The following is a 25,165-nucleotide window of genomic DNA, read 5'->3' on the forward strand; positions in this document are numbered from 1 at the left end:
CCCCACCCAGCTAATTTTTGTATTTTTAGTAGAGACGAAGTTTCACCAAGTTGGCCAGGCTAGTCTCGAACTCCTGACCTCAGGTGATCCGCCCACCTCAGCCTTCCAAATTGTTGGGATTACAGGCGTGAGCCACCACGCCCAGCCAGAAATGATTTTTTAAAACCTCTCTATGAGAATTGTGTAGCACCACAGCTGTAACAACAAAGTTCACATACAAATGCCTGTCTAGGTTTACCTGAGCATTTGTCAGCCTAATTATAACAATTTTTCTCTCTTTGCAGAAAGAACGGAAGGAAAAGATCTGGGACCCTGTTCACAGAGTGGCCCTTGCAGAAGCCTGTAGAAAACAGGAAGAATTTGATGTTGCCAACAACGGGTCTTCTCAAGTTGGTGCTAGTCGATTTCATTTAAACATTACCCTAGAACCATATTCCCATAGAGTTTTTAGAGAACTAATAGACTGTTTTTCACAAGTTTTCTTTTTTCACAAATTTTCTTTTAAGTTGGTTAATTTTACTAATTTTTCCTTTATCCTCAAGTCAATGTACATAGTATGAATTTTTAAAACTTAACATATAATACATATAGGGTAAAAGTACAAAAATTGTGTTTAGTTATGAATTCTCCCATGAAAGTTGCACCTGGGAATTTCTCTTGTGCCCCTTCCTCATCACTGCTCCCTTTCTCTTCCCAAAGACAACCACCGCCTTGACTTCTAACACTGCAGATGATTTTGCCTATTTTGATTTGTGTAAAATGGAACCATATAGTATGTTTTGTTGTTTTTTTTTCTTTTTTTTTTTTTTTTGAAATGGAGTCTCGCTGTGTCCCAGGCTAGAGTGCAGTGGTGTGATCTCGGCTCATTGCAACCTCCACCTTCCAGGTTCAAGCTATTCTCCTGCCTCAGCCTCCCAAGTAGCTGGGATTACAGGCATGTGCCACCACACTCAACTAATTTTTGTTTGTTTGTTTGTTTGTTTGGGTTTTTTTTGCATTTTTAGTCGAGACGAGGTTTCACCATGTTGGCCAGGCTGGTCTTGAACTCCTGACCTCGTGATCTGCCCACCTTGGCCTCCCAAAGTGCTGGGATTGCAGGTGTGAGCCACTGTGCCTGGCCTATGTATTCTCTAATTATATGTATTATTGTCACTTTTCTAAAAAGGGATTTCAAAATACTTCATTTTTCAGTTAATATGTTAGACCTTATGGTCGTTGTTTCAAAACATGAGAGGGTGTAGTCCTTGGTTCCCATATACTGATTTATGGAACTGATACTGATGAACTGATTATTTCTAAATCACCTGAATTATTTTAAAAGTAATTAAGATTTCTGGGCTTTATCCCCTGATAATTCTGATTTACTATGTGGGATGAGAAATAGCATCGATATTTGTGGTAGGCTTTACATGATTGTGATTTGCGTGGAATTTAGTAATCATTGGCCAAGATAATTTGCTATCCTACTAGTTTCTGATGTGACAGCCTCAGATTATCATAAGGATAAATAACTTGCTCAGGATTGCACAGCTAAGTTTCTGAATTGAATCCATATTTCTTCTCTCTAGGTTAATACTCACACCACGCTATTTATAGAAGGCAGATTGATTTTAAGCAATATTAGGTGCTCTTGATCAAAGACTGCTACCTTTTTCTATAAATTGCCAAATAGTAAATATTTTTAGTACTCTCTTATGACTACGCAACACTCCCCTTGTATCATGAAACATAGGCAATATGTAACTGAACCAGGAAGGCCATGTTCCAGTAAAGCTTCATTTACACAACTTTGTCACAGGCTAGATTTGGCCCATGCACCATGATTTGTCAACCCCTGCTGGATCTTAATATAGTAACATAGTGAGTCTAGAGATATTATTCGTCTTAATATCAGTATTTATATGCCTTTCTATCTCCCAGCTTATTTCTGTTTAAACCAGTCATTTCCCTAATTATTTGAGTACCTAACTTATTTTTTATATATACTCTAGGTTAGAGAAATGTTTTGGAGAGGTAACACATGCTAGTGCCAGTTGTTGTCTAGTTTGTACATTATCGAATGTAAAGTACTTGGTTTTATTAATGACCACAGAGCTAAAATAAGGTTTCACTTACCCCATTAAGTGTTTCTTTTTAACATAGCAGTTTCTAAAAGGGATAAGATGATTCATGGGTTTTATTATTTATTTGGATTCTTAAGAAAATAAATTTGAGATAGAAAAGGTCCTGATATAAAAATCTGAAAGTCAATAGATAACCTATTTTGTAGCAGTTTTAGAGTTGCTTTTGGAAGTGAGTTAGATGAGAAATACGTAACAAGCATATCTTGGCTAAAGGGAATCACCAACATGTAGCACAATGTAGTTCCCAAAGCAGGCCTAGTGAGTGAGTAAATGAGATTGAGTAAAATAACTGTTGTTTAGATCTTTACTGTATGAATGGATATCTGCTTCATTGAATTGAATGACAAGTTGCATAGATAGAACAAAATTTTCTTATATTTTTTCAGGGTAAAATAAATTTACTATTGATTAACATTGTATCTTTTGTTGTATGTTAATACAACTTTCAGAAGTACAGAATGTACTAATGTTAATCAGTTTTCCAATTGACTAGGCAAATAAACTCATCAAGGAGGAGCTTCAAAGTCAAGTGGAATTGCTGAATTCTTTCGAGAAGAAATACAGCGATCCTGGCCCTGTATATGACTGCTTGGTATGGCATGATGGTGAAGTCTGGAGGTAAACTTCATGTATTTTATAGATCTTCATTTACAAATGTTTTCTTATCTACTCTGAAAAACATTAAGTGCTCAGAGCTGCACAAAATTTTGGTTTATTCGTGACAGTATCACTCAGCAGAATCATTTGAGGGCCAAATCTGGGTCGTTTTGGACAAGCCCCTTGAACTTCTAGTTATGATTTTTGACACTAAACCTGAATTTTATCTGATTTAAAGAAACCTATTTCATTAATAATTTATTAGTATGTTGGCCATCTGTATATTTGTAAATGTTTCCTCATTTGTTACTTGAGATAGTGGTACTTACAGGGCTTTGAGAAAACTAAATTTGATGTTTCTAGATATAGTAAGCAATCAGTGTATGCTATTGCTGCTGCTGTTTCTAGTACTAAAACTGAAAAATAATAATAATAATGTGATTTATACCAAGTTACCTATCATGTACGTTTTTCAGTTTCTTTTTTAGTGCCTTATATACTGCATAGTGCTTCTTGGAGTTGGTTAGTCTGCCTTCTTGAGTTACTATCTGCATGAAAACAGGAAGACATGTTAATACACATATTTAGCCATATGTGTGCTTTAGGATTTCTGCAAAATAAAAAACAGGGACTACTTCTTAAACTTGTAGTCAAGAATTACTTGTAGTCTGTGTCCCTGCTTATATGCAAAGAATTGCATCGCAGGGTGGGGCAGATACAGATCATGCCATGACAGCTTCCTCACTGCTCTCGCAATTGTTTACCTTCACAATGCACCCTTCTCCTCCCACGTGTGCAGGTACTAACTCATCTTTAATCAAAGGTATATACAATGTTCAGTTGAATGAGAAATTTCGGCTCAATTTGGGGACGATGGTGTTAATAAAATGACTGCTGCACATAACTTTCAATCTAGATGATATTAAATATTAATGCACTTTTATGTGTATTCACATATGTTGTTTTGATGTGTGCACATGCATACACGTTTTGAAAAATTATTTTTTAGAGGCTTTATAAAGAATAATAAACCTTGGTACATCCACCATCTGGGGTAACATGATACAGTCACACTCAGTGATAAGCCTTAGGTGCGTTTTAGTGTGGGGAAGGAGGCAAGGTTAAATTCAAGGAAAATGCTAAATACAAAACCGCATATTTAGGAAAGTATATACGACAAAAGGACTTAGAGAAATACTAAAATACTAGCAGGGATTGAGTAGTGAGGCAGTAGGTGTTTTCATTTAAAGTGTTTGCTCTAGGTTCTGAAAACACTGCAGATGACTTTGTCCTAGGAAAAGGAATCCGGAGTCAGGATGTTCAGGGTGCCAGTGTGTGTTTCCACGGGGTTTCCTTGGTCTTCACAGTACTTGATAAAGTGACTCACTTGTAGCAGTTTGTTGATAACTATTCTAAGGGTTTTGTTTAGAGTTTTTGAGTTAGAAATGAAATTTAATCTAACATTAAATGAAATAAAATCTGAAATCTTAGAATAACATTTTAGAACATTTTATTATAATAAATGAATATAGCATAATTATACTTTCAGGTGGTACTAGATAAAATGTAACTTCTTTGCATAATACAGTATATCCTGTAGGGCTTTGATCTCCAGGTTAGATCAAAATTTTTTGAAGAGAACCTTGAAGATCCCAGGGTACATAAGGTTAATCCAGTCCTGTCTGCAGATGTTCTCATTTCACATTTCAAAAATGCCAACCATTTCCGAAGGGAGGTAAAGTGAACTGTTCTTTTAAGTACTTTGGGTTTTTTGTTTTGTTTTGTTTGATGACGAATGTCCAGCGGGTGCTCTCCCTTCCACATTTCTGCTAATTGTTAAGCGCATATCTCTGCATTTAATGGGTGGCCTCAGATGACTCTGCTCTGAGCATCTGTCAGGACGCAGAGCCTCAGACTCACTGTCACTCCAAATGGAACAAAAACTGGTTGAGAGAAGCAGTGTTTACAGAGGATTACATAAAGGAGAAGCTATTAGTTGATTTCTTTACGGTGGGTTTTGACCTTGCTTATGTCATGTTTCCTTTAGTTTCTTGATGAAAGCTCTATATTCTTTCCATAGAAAATTGAGAGATGTGTGAAAATGTCGAGAAATACGTAAAACAAAAGTCTTTTCTCATCATCCTCCCAGCTTACATGTACCCTGCTCTGTGTATGAGCCTCATTTTCGTATCCTTTCTCTGTATTCTAACTACTACTTGAATTCAGCCAACTAGACCTTCAGAAACTTATAACCTTGCACCACATTCATAGTTCTCCTGTCGAGTTATTTAGGGAAGTCAGTAGTAATTTATGTTTTGATGTGTTGGTTGTATTGTTGAGTCACTCCAATGATGGTGGTTATAAGAAACTGACCTGTGGAATGTGTCACTGTATTTGCTGTGAGAATGTTGTTAAAGATGATGATTTCATTAATTCTTTAATCATGTGGCAGATGTTTATTGAGTACCTTCTTTGTATCAGGTTGACACTATAGAAGCTACTCTATGGACTCTAGACTCCATGGAAGCAAGTGTTGGGAACATCTGAACCAGTCTAGGAAGCAATGAGAAAGATTTCCCAAAAGTAGCAATGACATCTTAAATTGAGACTTGAAGGATCATTACAGTAAAGTAAGCAGAGAGGTAGAAAGGGTGGGGAAAAGATCCGGAGGATGTTGGAGGAACTGTGAGAAGTTTGGTGTGGCCACAAAGGATATGATGGGAGCAAGAGGTAAGGGAGGTGAGCAGATGATTATTAGGGGCCTTGCTCTGGAGTTTCAGTGTTAAGAGCCGTTGGAAGACATGGAAGGTTTTAAAAAGCAGGAGTCAAACGTAGAGGCAGAGCAGGCCATCAGCTTGTCAGGCAACAGAGGTAAGGAAGAGACAGTGGAAATAGGCAGACACATTGTGGAGATGGGACTGTGCAGTTAGATGGGCTGGGGAAGGGCAGAGGGAGGACTTCATGGATGACTTCCAGGATGGATGCTGGCCGATTGCATACATTTTGGAGACAAGTGCTACTTTCTGTAGCATATGGAAGATTTGGCGACATGCATTTTACCAACCAGTCTCAAGCCTGATTCTGTTTTAATACGTGACTTGTTTGCTGTTTGCTTCATTTTCCCCATAAGTGTTTAGTTTCCTATACGTTGGTATATTCTGTATTATTTGAAATGACATCAGTCACATTAGGGCATGCATAAAAACAAATTTTTAAGAATCCTTTTTTCCAAAGTGTTGTAATTTGTTAATGAAATATGCTTCAGTATTTACGATGAATCTCTCTGTGCTCTACCAATAGGCTTCCATTAATTTACTTGGCAATTTTGACTGACTTGCATAGCTTGTTAAAACACAGTTCTTGCAGCTAAAACATACTTACAGCTAAAAACATTATATTGAACTTTTAATGGTGTTCATTTCATTTATGACTTTTTGAATGTTAGGTGTATTTTGTTTTAATCAGGCTATCTTCTAAAGTGTTTGGAATGTAATTTAAAAACTAAAATGCTAGTAAAATGGAAAAAACATGAAGGAAGACAACCATAAAATAATGTAGAAAGTGCTTTTGTGAGAAATAAATAAAAGTATGTTATAACTATAGGACTGAAGCTCAGTAAAATTCACCTAGTTTCAAAGAACTTGTGTAAACTGTTAGATTCTCGAAGCCATTACTAAAAGCAGCAGCTGGAAATTAGACCTAGGCCATGTGTCTGAACTATCCTAAACTGCTCTAAAACTCTAAGCCAAGTTTTAGCTCTAATTCTTAAGAGTTCAGGTGGTTTTCAACCTAAAGTTTTGTGAAGGACAGTATTTTTAAAGCACTTTGTGCATGATTTAAGAACTGGTTCCTGTAAGCTATCTTACCTAATCCTTACTGCCCACTCTATGAAACAGCCTAAACCAGGTAGTCATTGTATTTGTTATGGTAGAAGTAGTAATGTAGTAAAGTAGCAGAGAGACTGTATTACATGATTTTTAAAAAGATAAGAAAATAAATTTTACTGTCTCCGTTTCTTTTTAATTAATAGAGCCTGCATTGATTCTAATGAAGATGGGGACTTGAGTAAATCTACCGTATTGAGAAACTACAAAGAAGCCCAAGAATATGGCTCTTTTGGCACAGCTGAGATGTTGAATTACTCCGTTAATATATACGATGATGGAAACCTGCTCTCCATTGTGACCAGCGGAGGTATCCCATTTCAGATTGACCAATGAGATATAGATATATGAGGTGATAAGTGGTACATTGTAATAGCCCACAGCAACCTTCTAGAGAATTTTAAGCTAGAGATCCCAGCTAAAGGACTAGGTCCAGAATCATAAATGTGATTTAATTCACCTGCAAGATGTTGTTTTTTAAGGTCATAACCATATAGGATCCAGTCCAAGAATATAAGCATGGTCCAATATCAGAAAATCCATCAATAGCCCAGGTGTGGTGACTCAGGCCTGTAATCCCTTGGGAGACCGAGGCGGGCGGATCACCTGAGGCTGGGAGTTTGAGACCAGCCTGACCAATATGGAGACACCCCGTCTCTACTAAAAATACAGAATCAGCTGGGTGTGGTGGTGCATGCCTGTAATCCCAGCTACTTGGTAGGCTGAGGCAGGAGAATCGTTTGAACCTGGGGAACCTGGGGGGCAAAGGTTGCAGTGAGCCAAGACTGTGCCATTGCACTCCAGCCTGGGCAACAAGAGCAAAACTCCATCTCAAAAAAAATCCATCAGTAGAATTTATCTTATGAACAGCAATGTTGCCTCGAAATCTTAACTCTTGAGAAATTCACCCATGAGTACAGAGAATCAGATAAAAGAATCCTCACTATGGCGTTGTGTGATTTCCAAAAAGTTGGAAACTAAATACCTATTAACAAAAAAACAGATTTTTTCAACAACTGTGTGTTATTCTTACTATCATACAGTCATCCTTTGGTATCTGGGGGGATTGGTTCTAGAATGTCCCTCGGATGCTCAAGTACCTGATACAAAATGATGTAGTGTTTGTGTATAACCTACACACATGCTCTCCCATATGCTTTCAGTCATCTCTACATGACTTCTAATACGTTATAGTATGTAAGTGCTATATAAATAGTTATTATACTATTTTTTTTAATATTTATATTTTTGATCTGTGGTTGGTTAAATTGCATCTAGTTGGTGTGGAACCTATGGATCCAGAGGGCTGAATGTATTATATAGCAATCAAAATGCTATATATATGAACCCCTAATACATAAATTATATTGATGATAAAACATGTAGAACTCTAAAACATGCCTAATAGTACTGTGCAGTGTTTATGGATATGTGTGTTTGTATGGTGAAAATGTTAAATATATAGATGGAAAGATTATGCACAAAGTAGGATGATGGCTACTTCTGGGGGAGGTTCTCCCTCCTTGGGTGGGGGGAGAAAGGAGAATGAAGTGGAATGACTTTAACTCTTTAATGCCCCCCTCCTACCTCCCAGTTCATTGAGGTATAGCTTCAGTACAAAAACGTCACATACATACATGTATATACTTTGATAAACTTTTATATAAATATATCCAGGAAACCACCACAATCAAGGTAATGAACATACTCATTACCCGCAAAAGTTTGTTCTCTTTATTATCCAGCCTCTCTCCACCCACATCCCAGGAAACCGCTGATTTGTTTTCTGTCACTCCAGATTATTTCACACTTTCCAGAACTTTATGGAAGTGGAATAAAAAATACTGTTTTCTTTCCTTCACTCAGCCTAATGATTTTGAGATTCATTCATGTTATGATTATAAAGTTGGCTCTTTATTTCTGAGTAATAGTTCTTTATATAGCTACACCACAGTTTGTTTATCCAGCTTCCCATTGATGGACATTTAGATTGTTTTGGTATCTGTCGACATATATTTTTATTTATTTTGGGGCTGATAGCTGAGAGAACTAGTTGGATATGGTAAATATGTACTTACCTTTTTTCTTTTCTTTTTTTCTTTCTTTTTTTTTTTTTTTTTTTTGGAGACAAGAGTCTCACTCTGTCGCCCAGGCTGGAGTGCAGGTGGCACAATCTTGACTCACTGCAACCTTTGCCTCCCAGGTTCAAGTGATTGTGCTGCCTCAGCCTTCTGGGTAGCTGGGATTACAGGCGCATACCACCACATCTGGCTAGTTTTTGTATTTTTAGTAGAGGTAGGGTTTCACCATGTTGGCCAGGCTGGTCTCAAACTCCTGACCTTGTGATCTGCCCTCCTTGCACTCCCAAAGTGCTGAGATTACGGGTGTGAGCCATCATGCCCAGCCATTTAACTTTTTAAGAAACATCCAAGCTGTTATCTAAGGGGACTGTACCCTTTTCACTTCCACCGTGGTGTATGAAAATTCCAGGTGCTCCGTATCCTCAGCAACATTTGGCTGTGGTCAGTCTTAATAGTAGTAATTCTAACTGGTGTAAGGTATTTTGGAGAAAAATCACATTAAAATTGTGCTTTCCCAATTTTGTTTGGGGAAAAAAATAAGAAAGCCAGAATCCGCAACGTTGGGTGAGTGTTTTCTTGCATGACAGCATCTGGCTAGAGCAGAGGAGACTCAGCATTGCTGCAGACCCCATTCAAAGCCACATAGAGATGCCTGCCTACTTCCCCCGGAGCTCTAACACACTATAGTCCCCAAACGTTAAGGCCCAGTGCCAGTTGTCATTTATCATTGTGCTTGTATTATTGTTTTTCTGAGAGTAGTGGAGTATTTCTCTATATTCATGTCTTTTAAGAAACCTTTTCACTAAAAGGCTAGTTTTTTGTTTTAGTATTACTTTATATATAACATGTATAAAAACAGTTACAAATCACAAGTTGTACAACTCTTCGAATTACCACAAAGTGGACACTTCTTTGTAACCATAACTCAGGTCAAGAAATAAAACATAATGAAACTCCCATCATGCCCCTTCCTAATCAGTAACCTACCCTCCCACCTCCTACAGTTAACTACTAACCTGATCTCCTTTGCCACATTAGTTTGGACCATATGATGTTGCTCTTTTTATGATCAGAAATGATAAAATAGTGCCAGTTTCAGATGGTTCAGCCTTTTTTTCATTTATATGAAATTTCAATATACATTTCTGTGTGTGACTTCTTTAGTTCAGCCTTATTTTTGTGAGCTTTATCTCATAGTACATAGTAGTAGTTTATATATATTGCTGTATAATTGTCAGTTCTATGAATTGATATACGTGTAACCATGTACTATTAATGGATATTGTGGTTGTTTTTAAGTTTTTGAATCTTATAAACAGTGCTGCCATGAACATTTTTGCGGGTGTCTTAGTTATGTGTGCACACATTTTTGTATTGTGTGTAGCTAGAGGTAGTTATGGCTGGCTCATAGGCTGTGGCAGTGTTCAGCTTTCACTTCAGCCAGCAGTTTGTGGTATGTACTTCCATCCACACTTGCTTTTGTCAGCCTTTAACATTTTGGCAATTCTAGAAGGTATGTAGAAGCATCTTTTTGTGGCTTAATTTGCGTTTCCCAGATGACGAGTGAAATTAAACATCTTTTCGTGTGTTTATTTGCCCTTTGGATATCTTCTTTTATAAAATGCTTTTTCAAATGTTTGAAGGGGGGGATTCTCCCTTTTTTTATTGTGAATTTGAAAGATTTTTATATATTCCAGATATAAGCTCTTTGTCAGCTATATATGTTACAAATACTTTTCCTTTGTGACTTGAGTTTTTGCTCTCCATGAACAGGGTAGCAGAGTAATGTGTATTCTTTTTATCATGATTAATAATGTACAAATTGAATTGAATGACCTTTCAGTCCATGAGAATGTTTTGTCATTTCCCCACCTTTATGTCTCTAGGAGCTCATGGGACACATGTAGCTAGTATAGCTGCTGGACACTTTCCAGAAGAACCTGAACGGAATGGGGTAGCTCCTGGTGCTCAAATTCTTTCCATCAAGATTGGTGATACAAGACTAAGCACAATGGAAACAGGCACAGGCCTCATAAGAGCTGTGAGTGTTTGTGAGTTGTTGATTCAGAAGATTAATGATTAATGATCTTGGATATTTTTAGGTTTGTAAGTGCTCCTGGTTTACCAAGAATACGTTGAAATATATATACTATACAGGACTTTGTTTAACAAAGCAAAAATATTTACTAATTTATTTTTATTTTTATTAAATATTATTATGGTAAGTTATTTGGCCTAACCTTTGTGAAAAAATTACTTACTTCATACTCGTCATTTCTAGCAAATCTCCTAACAAGCAATTTTGAGATACTTGAAAGACCTCTTAGCCAGCTTTCTCTAGCCTAAGAGGAATTTAAAACCTCAGCTAATATTCTGTACATCATTTTAACGTGGGAAAGTATATTTAATTTTAGTGATTTCTTTTTTGAGACAGAGTCTCGCTCTGTCGCCCAGGCTGGACTGGAGTGCAGTGGCGCGATCTCGGCTCACTGCAAGCTCCGCCTCCCGGGTTCACTCCATTTTCCTGCCTCAGCCTCCCGAGTAGCTGGGACTACAGGCGCCTGCCACCACGCTTGGCTAATTTTTTTTTTTGTATTTTTAGTAGAGACGGGATTTCACGGTGTTAGCCAGGATGGTCTCGATCTCCTGCCTTCGTGATCCACCCGCCTCGGCCTCCCAAAGTGGTGGGATTACAGGCGTGAGCCACCACACCCGGCCCTAATTTTAGTGATTTTTTAACCTAGGAAGGACCATTCCATTCCATTCCCTCTACCACTCTCCCCCTCTAACCCCACTCTTTTCTAGAAATGCTGGCTTTTTTTTTTTCATTGACTACTTTATTATGTGTCTCCTCCTACCTTTTTGTGTTTATGTACGTATATGTCCAGGTATATGGTGATATGCCTGGAGGTAACTTAAAATTAGAATATGATTGGCTAAGAAACTATAGGATTATATATATGCCCTTATTTTACTGGCTAATCTGTTTCTATAAATTGTTGCCTAAACTCGACTCTTTAATCTTTTTAATAGATGATAGAAGTTATAAATCATAAGTGTGATCTTGTCAACTACAGTTACGGAGAAGCAACTCACTGGCCAAATTCTGGGTGAGTGTTCCTTGACAGTTGTTAGCCATAGAACCTTAGCCAGTGAAGAGCATTAGATGTTTTTCATAAGCGGATTGAATGTCACAGTGGAAGAAAGAACAGTTGCAGTGGTTAGATGGTAACTGTGTGTCTTGTAGGCCTCATGCCCCCATTCCTGTGGTCACATCTGTGATGATGTTGATGCCATTCACTGCATCATGCCTAAAGTCTCAACTCTGAGCATTCCTGTGCTGTCCTTTGTGACCCTTCCTTGGTTAGGTCTCCCTCACAGTTCTTCTGAGATGTGCAACCCACAGACTCCTCTGGTATTTTTTCACTGTCAGATTCACTGCATCCTCACTTCTCTTCCCAGGCAATTTAGGTCTAACAGTCTATCCATCATTATCATTACTGTTGCGGGAAGTCAGGGACCCCAAACGGAGGGACAGGCTGAAGCCATGCTAGAAGAACATAAATTGTGAAGATTTCATTGACTTGTATTAGTTCCCCAAATTAATACTTTTATAATTTCTTACGCCTGTCTTTACTGCAATCTCTGAACATAAATTGTGAAGATTTCATAGACATTTATCACTTCCCCAGTCAATACTCTTGTGATTTCCTATGTCTGTCTTCAATCTCTTAATCCTGTCATCTTCATAAATTGAGGATGTATGTCACCTCAGGACCCTGTGACGATTGCATTAACTGTACACGTTTTTCATAAAGCATGTGTGTTTAAACAGTATGAATGAAATCTGAGCACCTTGAAAAAAAACAATATGAAATCTGGGCATCTTGAAAAAAGAACAGGACAGGATAACAGCAATGTTCAGGGAACAAGGGAGATAACCATTAGGTCTGGCTGCCTGAAAGCCAGGCGGAACAGAGCCGTGTTTCTCTTCTTTCAAAAACGAATAGGAGAAATATCGCTGAATTCTTTTTCTCAGCAAGGAACAGCCCTGAGAAAGAGAATGTGTTCCTAGGGGGAGGTCTCTGAAATGGCCACTCTGAGAATGTCTGTCTTATACGGTTGCAGATAAGGGATGAAATAAGCCGGGGCCCGGTCTCCCGTAGTGCTCCCAGGCCTATTAGGACGAGGAAATTCCTGCCTAATAAATTTTGGTCAGACTGGTTGTCTGCTCTGAAACCCTGTGTCCTGATAAGATGTTATCAATGACAGTGCGTGCCCAGTGGGACATGAAACTTCATTAGAATTTTTAATTTTGCCCTGGTCCTGTGATCTCGCCCTGCGTCCATTTGTCTTGTGGTATTTTATTACCTTGTGAAGCATGTGATCTCTGTGACCCACACCCTATTCGTACACTCCCTTCCCTTTTGAAAATCGCTAATAAAAACTTGCTGGCTTCGCAGCTTGGGGGGCATCACGGAACCTGCCGATGTGATGTGTGCCCAGGTACCCAGCTTTAAAATCTCTCTCTTCTGTACTCTTTCCCTTTATTTCTCAGACCGACCGACATTTAGGGAAATAGAAAAGAACCTATGTTGAACTCATACCTGACGCACCAATGTGGTTTTTTCTTTTTCCCAAGTGCATGTGGGAACCCAGTTCCCTCTGAAGCCATCCCCGGTTGTATATACATACCCAACAGACCCCCAGAATTGCTAAAATTTTGCTGTTCTCTTTAGTGACTTGCATCTCATTGGCAAAACTTACTGTTGGTGTCATATATTCACTGACTCGGTCAGTTTTCACATCTCCTCAATCCATTCGAGTGTGTCTAGGATGTACCCCCACTCCTCTCCTTCCTTGTTGCCTTCATTGTCTTTTTGCTGCCGAATCGTGTCATGGCCTTGACCTTAATGTTACCTTCCTTTTTTTTCTTCATATTAGTAGCTATTTGAAATTACCTTGAGTATTTAGTTACTTATTCATCATCTCTCCCCCATTCTCATCACCAAGCCATCATCTGGTTTTTGAGACATCACTTTACCGTCCTTGTAACATGCACCCTGTTATCATCAGTCATTTCATTCTTCCCTCTTCTCTCACTTCTTTTACTTAAGTGCATTTCTTTCTCTACTTCTTTAACTTTCATCCTCTTGAAGTCCTCTTTTGCTGATATTCTTTCCTGTCTCAGATATTCACACTTACAACTTTGAAGGGCCCTGTACATGGCCTTGTAGCTTTTTAATGTTAACTTCATTTTCTTCTTCATGGTCTAACCTCATCTCCTTTACTTAATGTCAGTACATTTTTCTTGTTTGCTATCAAGCTTTAAGCAGGTTTCTTACACTTTAAAATCTTGCTCTTAAGTTCTTCCTAGGGCCTTAGTTACCTTTGCCACAAAAGATACTAGTTCTTTGGGTCAATTTCTGCTCATAATTGTATGTATGAATCTTCTGAGGTGTGTCTTCAGGAGTATGTTAACTGGGGAATGGAAATAGAACCACCTATTGCCCCAGTCACTACTAATATTTTACTACCTTGTAGTATATTTTCCCATATATTTTTGTTTTACATCTAGCATTTTTCCCACATTTCATTTGGCCTTATAATTGCTTCCCTACCCTGAAGCCCAAGTAGGGTATATCACCTAGAATAGCTGTATCATGTCCCACCAAAGGTGGATGTACCAAAATTTATGTAACCATATATAAACAAGGTTTTGGTACTATATACACTTTGGGAATAGAGGCTGATTATATATTCAAAGGAATTATCTCTTTTTCAGGAGAATTTGTGAAGTAATTAATGAAGCAGTATGGAAGCATAATATAATTTATGTTTCAAGTGCTGGAAATAATGGTCCATGCCTATCTACAGTTGGTTGTCCAGGTGGAACTACATCAAGTGTGATAGGTTAGTTTCCTGTTTTAGAAGTAGATTTGTTTAAAAACAAGCAAACAAAAAACAATAATTAATAAAATGTTACTTGTATCTCTATTACGTGTAAGACACTGTACACTTTAAGTGTGTCCTCAGGAAACTTACAGTCTAGTAGGGGAACCGGTACATCTAGAACTGACTGTAATTTAAAGTGGACTGAAATAAGTTGTTTCATAGAAATATAAACGCATGCTTTTAGGTGCATTAGCATATTTAATTTGTAAAATAATCCTGGGAGATAGGTATTTTGTATCCAAAAGCAAAGTTCTTAGTAAAATGTCTGGTACATAGTAGACTTTCCTTGTTTCCTTATTAAATTTTATTCTTTCATTGTATTAGAGAGAGGACTGGTGTTGAGAGATTAGGCAGTTCACTCAAGCCAACAGTGGGTTTAGAATCAGAATCCCTATTTGTTTTCTTTTCTTAATGATTAAATCCGTCCCATAGGTGTTGGTGCTTATGTTTCTCCTGATATGATGGTTGCTGAGTATTCACTGAGAGAGAAATTACCTGCAAATCAATACACTTGGTCTTCTAGAGGACCTAGGTAGGTATAGGTAGAACACGGGACCAGTACGTATATTTGGTTAAACTTTATATTGTTGAGAAGGGCAGAGTTTTAGATAAGTTTGCTAGTTTTTTTCTGTTGGTTTTTACTTTTTTTCAGTATTTTCATTTTGATTAACAGTCTTATCTCAAGGACAGATAATTAAAATAAATGAAATAGTGTCGTTGTTACATGGAGAACATCACTATTCTGAGTATAAATTCTTATTCCTATATCCATAATTCTTCATTTATAAGAATCTAAAGAAAAAGTGGGGACTTGGCTATCTTTATATAGTAGTGATGGCCTAGTTTTAAATAATTTTTGATATTTGAACTTTGGTGAAACAAAAGCCCTGAGCTTTATTATAAAGCATCACAGTTATAGGGCCCACATACCTGTGGCTCATGTTTTTGAAGTTATAACTTACTTTGAGCAATTTTGGGTGAGATCCGTAAGTAAACAAGTTCTGATTGAGAAATGAAGTTTTATCTCTTTTGGTTCCCTGAAGCCCTCTGAACTATATTTATCTGATTCTGGGAACTAATTTTCTCAAGAGGTGTATTAAGTCCTAAATTATGTAATTCTTCATTATACCATCAACGGGTACATAAACCTTATGAAAAATAAAGCCTACTTTAATTCATCTCTTTGGAGTTAATTTATAAAAAGGATAGACTTTGAATTTAGTTCAGCAAATACCTTAGTGCCTACAGTGAGCAAGGCATAAATGAACAGTTTGTGATCTGAGTTTCAAATGCCATTTTAGTATGATGGGACTCCAGAGGTGGGAGCAATCACTTGACCCCTTCATGGAGGAGATGGTATTGAAGTTGGCCTTAAAGGATGGATAGGATGTTGAGAGACAGAAGAAAAGAGTTCTATATGCCAAGAATAACATGAACCCAAAGATGAGCAGGTTTTAGAGTAAAGTTTTTTGAGGAAATAACTAGTAACTGAGTATGTTTGAAGTATAAGATTAGTGGGAAATATTGGAAGATAAGATTAGAAAAATTGTGTTCAGGTGAGATGCAATAATGTTACATTCTTTGAGTTACAGGTATCTTCCTCATTTTCTCTAGGTGATTCCTCTTTAAAAAATAAACTTAATCTTAGTAGTTTATTATCAAATGTCATTGAAAACAACCAGGCTGTGGACATCCACATGGATCAAAAAGCTTTGCTTTGCACTGTCATTGTAGACTGCCCCTGCCAGCCCAGCTGAAGACACTCAGTAAGAGTGGCTTAGGATAAGAGCCAAAAGTCAGCAAAGCTTGATGTGTTTTATGTTCAGTTAATAAAAGTGTAAAATTATTATACTTACTCCCTTCTAAAACTGAGTTTGGAATTTTAAGTTTTATCTTATTGTCAATGTAAAAACAAAGTATTAGAGAATATTTAAACCAGCCTTTGCTGATATTTGCCATAGAGCATTTAAAGAATTATTTTAAGAAAATACCAAGGAGTTCATGAATTATGGGGGAAGCTTGGATTAAAGTAGATATTGATTCACAAACCAGATGTTCTAAGAATTGAATTTGTTTCATTTTTCATAAACATGAAATATTATTAGAAATAATTTGCTTTAATTATTACATTAGATGGTACAAAATATAAAACATTGACTAATGGTCACTGAGCAGAGCATGTTCTGTTATCTCTGGAAAACACTGCCTCGCATCAGCATTGACTGAGACACATAGCATCTACTACTTCCAGGCATTTGCACGTGTGGCATGTTTCTTAAAGACATATTACCAAATGTCTGGGCCGGGTGCAGTGGCTCACGCCTATAATCCCACCACACCACTTTGGGAGGCCGAGGCAGGAGAATCACTTGAGGTCAGGAGTTTGAGACCAGCCTGGCCAGTGTGGTGAAATCTCATCTCTATAAAAAATATAAAATTTAGGCGGGCACGGTGGCAGGCACATGTAATCACAGCTACATAAACAGGTTGTGAAGTTTTATTATATAAATTGAGAAGAAAAATATTACTGGCTTTTGAATTTTAAGGAAACATTTCTGTTTCATGAGACTTTTTTTTTTTTTTTTCTCTTTCCTGAAACGGAGTCTTACTCTGTCATCCAGGCTGGAGTGCAGTGGCATGATCTCGGCTCACTGCGACCTCCACCTCCCAGGTTCAAGCAGTTCTTCTGCCTCAACCTCCCAAGTAGCTAGAATTACAGGCGTCCACCACCACACCTGGCTAATTTTTGTATTTATAGTAGAGACAGGGTTTCACCATGTTGGCCAGGTTGATCTTGAACTGACCTCGTGATCTGCCCGCCTCGGCCTCCCAAAGTGCTGGTATTACAGGCTTGAGCCACCATGCCCAGCTAAGACTCATTTTTAGAATACTGATTTAAACACCTAGAAATGCTTTATCATTTACCACTTTAACAGGCTAGTGGAAAATTAATAAAGAGCAATAAGTAGTCAGAATTCATGATTCTTTCCAGTTATTTTTTCTAATGCTATCAAATACCAATGCTCATTTTGAATACCATTAGTCAATACAGTGCAAACAAGAAGGTAGAAAATCACCCTAAACCTTGTTATCTGTGATATGTACAGGTGACATTTTGATGAACATCCTTTTAGTCATTCTCCCATGAATTAGTGGGAGATGACACTGTTCAGGCACTTTTGTAACCTACTTGTCATTCAGTATTACATCGTGAAACATCTTCACAGATCAACAGATATTTCCCTAATAATAATCGTTCTAAGATATTTCCTAAAAGAGGTGCCATCAGCCCATTTCAAGAGGAATATATATGTATTGCTTTCAGTTCTCTATAAAAATGTAAAGCCAAATTGCCCTAGTGTTTTTACCCGAGTAAAATCATTCACTCAGTTGGGAGATTGGTATAAGGAGAGTCTGGCAGCCTCTGTGGGGGAATGTATGGCCACTTTGCCAGGAAGGTGGAAGTAGTGTGCTATTCTGTGCCATTCCTTCTTTACTTGGGGCAGAGGACAGAGCCTTGTTGGATGATAATGTGATTATGAATTCTAAGGGCTTTAATTCATCAGACTTTGCTTGGTTGAAGCTGTCAGCTGGGCAGTCCTGTTAGACTTAAGCTATCCAGTATTGCAGCAATCAGGGACGTGAGGTTAGTCTGCATTGACATGTGCTGTAAGTATAAAATGTACACCAGATTTCAAAGACTTGGTACAAAAAAAAATGTAAATGAATTCATTTTTCTTTTTTTTCTATGAATTACATGTTGAAATGCTAATATTTTTGCTATGTCTAGTTAAACGTATTAAAATTAATTGCATTAGTGTCTTGTTAGCTTTTTTTATGTGGCTTATAGAAAATGTTAATTTATATGGCCCACATTATATTTCTATTGTACAGTGCTATATTAGACGTTAAACAAAAGGAAAGTTTCTTATTACAGATAAGAGAGAAGTACATTCATCAAAGAGTCAGAACAGTGACATTTGTTTAATCTCTCTAAATATACCTGACACTATGGCCTGTCACACATGCCCAGATATGTATATACACACGGACATTTCTGTACGCATATAAGGAAAAAATAAATGCTGCCTATGGGAAAATGGCTATGCTGGGTGTTTTTCCCCCATTGATTCTTCATAGTAATATCTTTGTCATTATTTGTAATGAGTGCAGTTAGTACACAGTGTTATACTATTGGATTTAACCAGTGGCTGTCTTAAAAATGCCCGTGTTATGTTGAGCTTTCACCATCCTAAGCAAACTTCAATGGCTTTCCATTTAGTGCTGACGGGGCCCTTGGTGTGAGTATCAGTGCACCAGGAGGAGCCATTGCTTCTGTTCCTAACTGGACATTGAGAGGGACGCAGCTAATGAATGGAACATCTATGTCTTCCCCCAATGCATGTGGAGGCATTGCCCTGATCCTTTCAGGTAAGCATGTTCCTTATTGTCCTTACATTATTGCAGACAGATATTTTTGTTTTCTGAAGCTCTCATGGTAAGAACATGTGGTAGAATTGATAATTCCCTTGGCACAAAGTAGAATTTAAGGTAACAAATAACTTATGTGATAATGACAATTTGAATGTGTATTTATTCATTCAGTAGTATATTTGTTAACGACTATCAAGCAGTATTTTAGCTCCGGGGCTAAATTAGTGAACAAAGCATCAAAAATACCTGCTTATGTGGACTTTATATCATATATATTATGGTTGGGATAAACAGACTTTGAACAAAATAAAAAACTGTAGATGTTGCGTGTTAGAAGTTAATGGATACTGTGAGCAAAATGAGGTAGAAAGAGAAGGAGGGGTTTCTAGAGTGGTGCCCAGGATTAAATAGAGTGACACTGGGTTTAGCCAGGACTCACATTTAGGGTAGCCAGGCTGCTATGAAACTCCCTCCACAGAAATGTCCCTCTTTAAGTTGTCTCTCCTCTGCCTCCTTTCTTCACCCCTTTTCTGACCCACACCACAGTTTCTTCTGCTGACCACATCTCCTCAGCATGGCCTGTCCACACTGGTGCTACCAGCATAAACCTGTGATGATATACCACTGTCAAGTGCTACCATCCTTTTCTAGGTTGAGCCCACACTCTTAGAATGGATCCTAACATGACCCTCTTTCTAGTTCTCTTCAGCCTCACCAGATATTTCAAGGCCTCTTGGCCTCCATCTTTGGGTGTACTCCTTTCTGCCATGTTGTGGCCTTGAACACTCCTATACGTTCTCTAAGAGGCGGCTCATATGTCAGTTCCTCTGATGGAGCTTCACCTTTTTTAGATTCTCACAAAACTGGTCATTTCCTTGATTTGCTGTTATAACTTCATAGTGTTTCCATGCTTGCGTTGTGTCTGACAGTATCATCAATGTATATATGTTTGATGAGCTCTGGAGAGGACAAGAATGATACAGCACTCATCTTACGAATTGGTGGCCTCCATATTCTTCCCATAAAACAGTAATTCCCAACCTGGCTGTACCCTAGAATCATCTGAGAGGTGTTTAATAAATAGCAATCTCTGGGACAGTCGTCAGAGATTCTGATTTTATTGGTCTGTCTTGAGACCTCAGCATCTTTTTTGCTTGAGTTCCCTTGGGGCTTATAACGCCAACAGCCATCTTGTTTAGTTTAACCCAGCAGTGTTTTAAAGAAAATGTCATTCACGTGCCTTTCGGTGTCTGCTTTGTACATTTATATTACGGTACAAAACCCACACCAGAGTCTCTGCCCACCACATAATGGGAACACGTGATTTTTGTGGAATAAAACCTTCATATGACGCAAGCAGTTTGAGTCAGATTATTTAGTTCAGGTCTTCAAAAAAGATTTTAAAATGAGTGTTAAAACACAAGACATTAAAACCAGAGAGTCTACAGGTGATCATACTATTGGGCGGCTAAGGTTTCAGATAGTGAGTGCTACACTACTTGTTTTTGTTTCTTAATTTTAGGTCTGAAAGCTAATAACATTGACTACACAGTTCATTCAGTCAGAAGAGCTCTAGAAAACACTGCAGTGAAGGCTGACAATATAGAAGTATTTGCTCAAGGACATGGTATTATTCAGGTATTGTTGCCTATATGAAAAATGGGTTGTAAAGTATCGTTAAGATAATATCTTAGGTATTATTGGGTAATATTTCATTTTATAACAACGATTCAGTGTATCTGAATTATAGATTATATGGCCATATAACTCTAAGCAAAAAGGATACACAAACAAATTTTGTAGTTAAGACAAATCTATTGCACTAAGATCAGGAAATGTAGTAGATGGAGGCCATGTAGAGGTTAGAAATTCAAAGCAAAGAAATCGAGGTCAAAAACTGTCCAATCATAATGGCATAGGGATTAGTTCCTAAATTTGGTCACTCGAGAATAACAGTGTGAATAGGGTGGAGTGGAAAATGTGACTGGTATTGTTTCTAAAAATGTAGAATTATCCTCTTAGTTGGGGTACCAGGTAGTTTTGAGAAGTGAATATAATAAACACTATTTGTTTTACAACTGAAATCAAATTGATTGGTAATTTGCAACAAAATATTTTTTGACCCAACTGTTTATATCTTACCATGTATATTCTTTTCACTAGGTTGATAAAGCCTATGACTACCTCGTTCAGAATACATCATTTGCTAATAAATTAGGTTTTACTGTTACTGTTGGAAATAACCGTGGCATCTACCTCCGAGATCCTGTTCAGGTGGCTGCACCTTCAGATCATGGCGTTGGCATTGAACCTGTATTTCCAGAGAACACAGGTCAGTAATAGGCTGGCAGTAAGCTGAAGTATTCACATTTGCTATTTGAATGAGTGGTATCATAATAAAGAATTGCTGTTTGGGCCAGTGTTATGAAGAGAATACATGAATTGCCAGTATGATTATTTTAAATCTTATAGTCATAAGAGAAAATATTAGAGCAATTTGGGGTCCTTGTACAATGGCAATTTAGTTAGCATCTTAAACTACCAAAGAAAACAGTAGAATGAGCCTCAGTGACCCACAGCTTTATTAAATTGTGGATGATAAAACATCAAATTCCTTTTCCACTTTACCTGCTTAGGTATAAGAGAGAGCTTTCAGTTGAAGAATGAGAAGTAGAAGCACTCTAGGAGAATTGCAGCTTGATGAGGTGTGAAAAAAAATAGTCATCACTATTATCTGGCTGTCTTCATTTCAGTTGAATACTATTACCTGTGTGCAGTAATGAAAACATTCACTTAAACTCTTTATTTTAAGGTCATACCAGTGCTTGGTGAAAGTGTAAATGAATCATGAATAATCTAAATTGTAAGGAAGATTGTTTGACTGTTTTATTTAAGCTGTGTTTTGGATGCATTTTACCGCCAACCAAACTAAGTTGCTAAATTTATTTGGGAAGATGCAACATTTTTAAAAAGAAAAAAATGCTCATCTTTAATTTTTGGTCTTTTTCGTGCCAGAAAACTCTGAAAAAATATCCCTTCAGCTTCATTTAGCTCTGACTTCAAATTCATCTTGGGTTCAGTGTCCTAGCCATTTGGAACTCATGAATCAATGTAGACACATAAACATACGTGTGGATCCCAGGGGCTTAAGAGAAGGATTGCATTATACAGAGGTATTGATGTATCTTCAATTTTACTTTCTTCGCTCTTTAAAATGTTTAAAAGGTTAAAAAAAATCCAAAGTATATTTGCAATGTATTGCTTTCTTGCTAAGAAATAGCTAGACCTATCCACCTGCCAGGTTATGCAGTTCTTCTGGTGTGTCTGTATTCATTTAAGCAGTGAAGTTTCTAAAGAATATCTTTTGTCCTTGTATGAATAAGTAGAAAGAAAGAAGAGGTACAGCAGAACCTTTCAATTAGGTCTTCCTCTAACTGGTCTTTTGTCAGCTGCACAAAGCTGCAGTTACTTCTTCTTCTTGTTTGTTGTTGTTATGGTTTTAAGAGACAGAGTCTTGCTCTGTTGCCCAAGCTGGAGTACAGTGGTGTGATCATAGTTCACTGCAGCCTTGAACTCTTGGGCTCAAGGGATACTCCCACCTTAGCCTCCTGAGTAGCTAGGACTAGTGGCGTGCACCACCAAGCCTGGCTAAATTTTTTTATTTTTGTAGAGATGGGATCTCTCTATGTTGCCCAGGCTTGTCTTGAACTCTTGGCCTCAAGTGATCCTCCTGCCTTGGCCTCCCAGAGCATTGGGATTACAGGTGTGAACCACCACACCCAGCTAGTTATACCTTTTAGTACTCAGATGAAGAAAGCATCTGTTAAACAAATAGTTGTAAACCAGGCATAGAATAGTATCACAACAGTGTCTCCACATCTAAAGTTATCTATAGTACTAGTTTGAGCTAATTTTCAGTTGGGAGTAATTAAAATGCACTTACTTTGTACTTGACATCTCATTTTCCCATTTGAACTAGTCAAATGTTGCTATACATTTGTTTGGACTGTTTGCTATTAATTATGTGACCTAGTGTCAGGAAACTGGTATCAGCCTGCGGTTAAGACCTTGACATATTAAGAGTAGATTGATTTATTCTGTCAATAGTTTAGACCTCTTCCCCCCCCCTTTTAAACGTTTGTTTATGGATACTGAAACTTACCAATTCTTTTTTCAAGGTATGTGGCTATGATATAGCATCCCCTAACGCAGGTCCGCTCTTCCGAGTTCCCATCACTGCAGTTATAGCAGCCAAGTAAGTAACAGGTTACTCACAGCTTACTGTTACTTCTAAGATTTTAGTGGCTATTCATGGAGTCTTGTGAACTTTTAAGGGATCACTAATACAGAACCGGGTAGTGGGGATTTTGTCTTAGTTCTGCTCCCAGCTAGCATTTTTAGATGTCATGTAGTCAGCCATGCTGTCTCTTGTGCACTCTGAGAGTAACTGATGGCACCTGGCATCTCCCCTGCCTGTACATCAAAACTGTTTCCACCAGAGTCACTCTGAACTCTGTATTGCCCAGTTCAGAGGCTAACTCAACCTTCATCTGATCTGATCCCACTGCAGTATTTGACAATATTACTTCATTCGCCTCCATTCCTGCCCTTTTTGTCTCCCTCATGTTTGGGATTTACTCTCTTGTCTTAATGCTCCCACTTTTCTAGTTATCTACTGTAGAAACAGAAGTTAAGAAAGTCTTAACTTTCCATCTTATTCCCCAGGAACCAAGGAAAAAATCAGCAGATTATATTACTTCCTGCTTAAAATATATCAGTGGCACCTCCAAGGATCAAGTTCAAGCTCCTTAAAATAGCACACAATCTCCCTCACAGTTATAGCTGTAGACAGTGTTTCCTGCCTTTCCGTACACCAAATTACACATTTTGGCCAATTCACTGATTTTGGCACTCCAGGTTTCTCAGGATTTGTGCATGTACACAGCTGATAACTTGGTTTCAGTTTCCTGTCTCTTCAGTTAATGACCAAGTGCATTCCTGGTCATCCCTGGGTGAAGGGAGTCCCTTCTTTCTGCTTCGTGGCACATTTTACATGCCCCTGAACAGACTTCAGCCAATATTTTGTAATTTTTTATTTAACTTACACTATTTGACTGTGAGCCCACTGAAGGCACAGGGACTACTGTTATACAGGATGTATGAAATAAATTATCTAGTGGATGAAGGTGAGATTGAGATTGTGAGAGTACTGGAAGCCAAGTGGAAATTCTAAACTTTAACAGTTCTGTTAGTTATTCTGGTAAATATTAAGTATGCAACAGATACCTGCCCATGAGAAACAGGACGAAATTGAGGAGAATAAATTTAAAAAGTGGTGTACACATGGGAAAATTGTGCAGCAGTTAAATTCTCAGCCGTATATTCCCTCAAAATCCAGTAGTAATTTAGACAAGGTAATATGTAAGACCTTCAGGAGTCAGCTGCCACGCAATCTCCTTCAGGAAGCTTCCCAGGCTCCCTAACTCTTCCTGTCTATCTGGAGCATCTTATGTTAAATGTCTCTGATGATGATTCTCTCCATGCTAGACTGTCTAGGGTAAAGAATCATATTTTCTTCTTTGTTACCTTTTCTAGCTCCTAATAACAGGGCCTCATATGTCGTAGGCACTCACTTAACTGTCCTACTGACAAGAATTTGTCTCTAGCATAAAATTTGTTTCCATGGTGGGTAGTTATGAATTTAAACTTTGTTTCATTGATTTCTTACAAAAATGCTTTGAAAGTAGTTTGCCTTTTCTTTACTATTTTACATCATGGGAGTGTTTTGAAGCTACAGGAGGAGCTTAATTTAACATTAGTCTCATAGCTATAATATCAGTGACATAAAACTTTGTCACTGATTTTAATATCTAGGACTCACTGTAGTTTAGAATCTGGTAATTGGAAAATTCTGTGAATGTTGTAGAATGCCTTTAACAAAAAAGAGAATGCTTTTTTAATAGTGTGTGTGAATGTATCTTAAAAATCATAAAATAGACAAAAAATAGAATCATCTGTACTCTGCTATTCAGAGGTTGTCTCTGCTAACCTACTGCAGAAATTGAATAATATTGTACATACTGTTTTGTAA

At 37.7% G+C, this 25,165-nt stretch overlaps 1 protein-coding gene across 3 annotated transcripts in view; it reads left to right on the plus strand.

The window, feature by feature from the left end:
• Positions 1–25,165, plus strand: part of TPP2 (tripeptidyl peptidase 2) — an 83,020-nt gene that overhangs the window by 19,143 nt on the left and 38,712 nt on the right. For all 3 annotated transcript variants that reach the window (XM_025364331.1, XM_025364332.1, XM_025364330.1), the window contains exons 4-15: positions 285–389; positions 2,617–2,741; positions 6,751–6,914; positions 10,572–10,726; positions 11,719–11,795; positions 14,471–14,598; positions 15,073–15,172; positions 18,923–19,071; positions 20,597–20,712; positions 21,238–21,406; positions 22,090–22,247; positions 23,253–23,329. In XM_025364331.1, the coding sequence (XP_025220116.1) occupies positions 285–389; positions 2,617–2,741; positions 6,751–6,914; positions 10,572–10,726; positions 11,719–11,795; positions 14,471–14,598; positions 15,073–15,172; positions 18,923–19,071; positions 20,597–20,712; positions 21,238–21,406; positions 22,090–22,247; positions 23,253–23,329 (1,523 nt within the window). The remainder of the gene's footprint in view (positions 1–284; positions 390–2,616; positions 2,742–6,750; positions 6,915–10,571; positions 10,727–11,718; positions 11,796–14,470; positions 14,599–15,072; positions 15,173–18,922; positions 19,072–20,596; positions 20,713–21,237; positions 21,407–22,089; positions 22,248–23,252; positions 23,330–25,165) is intronic.

This window comes from Theropithecus gelada, chromosome 17 (assembly GCF_003255815.1).
Source record: "Theropithecus gelada isolate Dixy chromosome 17, Tgel_1.0, whole genome shotgun sequence".
Classification (NCBI taxonomy): Eukaryota; Metazoa; Chordata; class Mammalia; order Primates; family Cercopithecidae; genus Theropithecus; species Theropithecus gelada.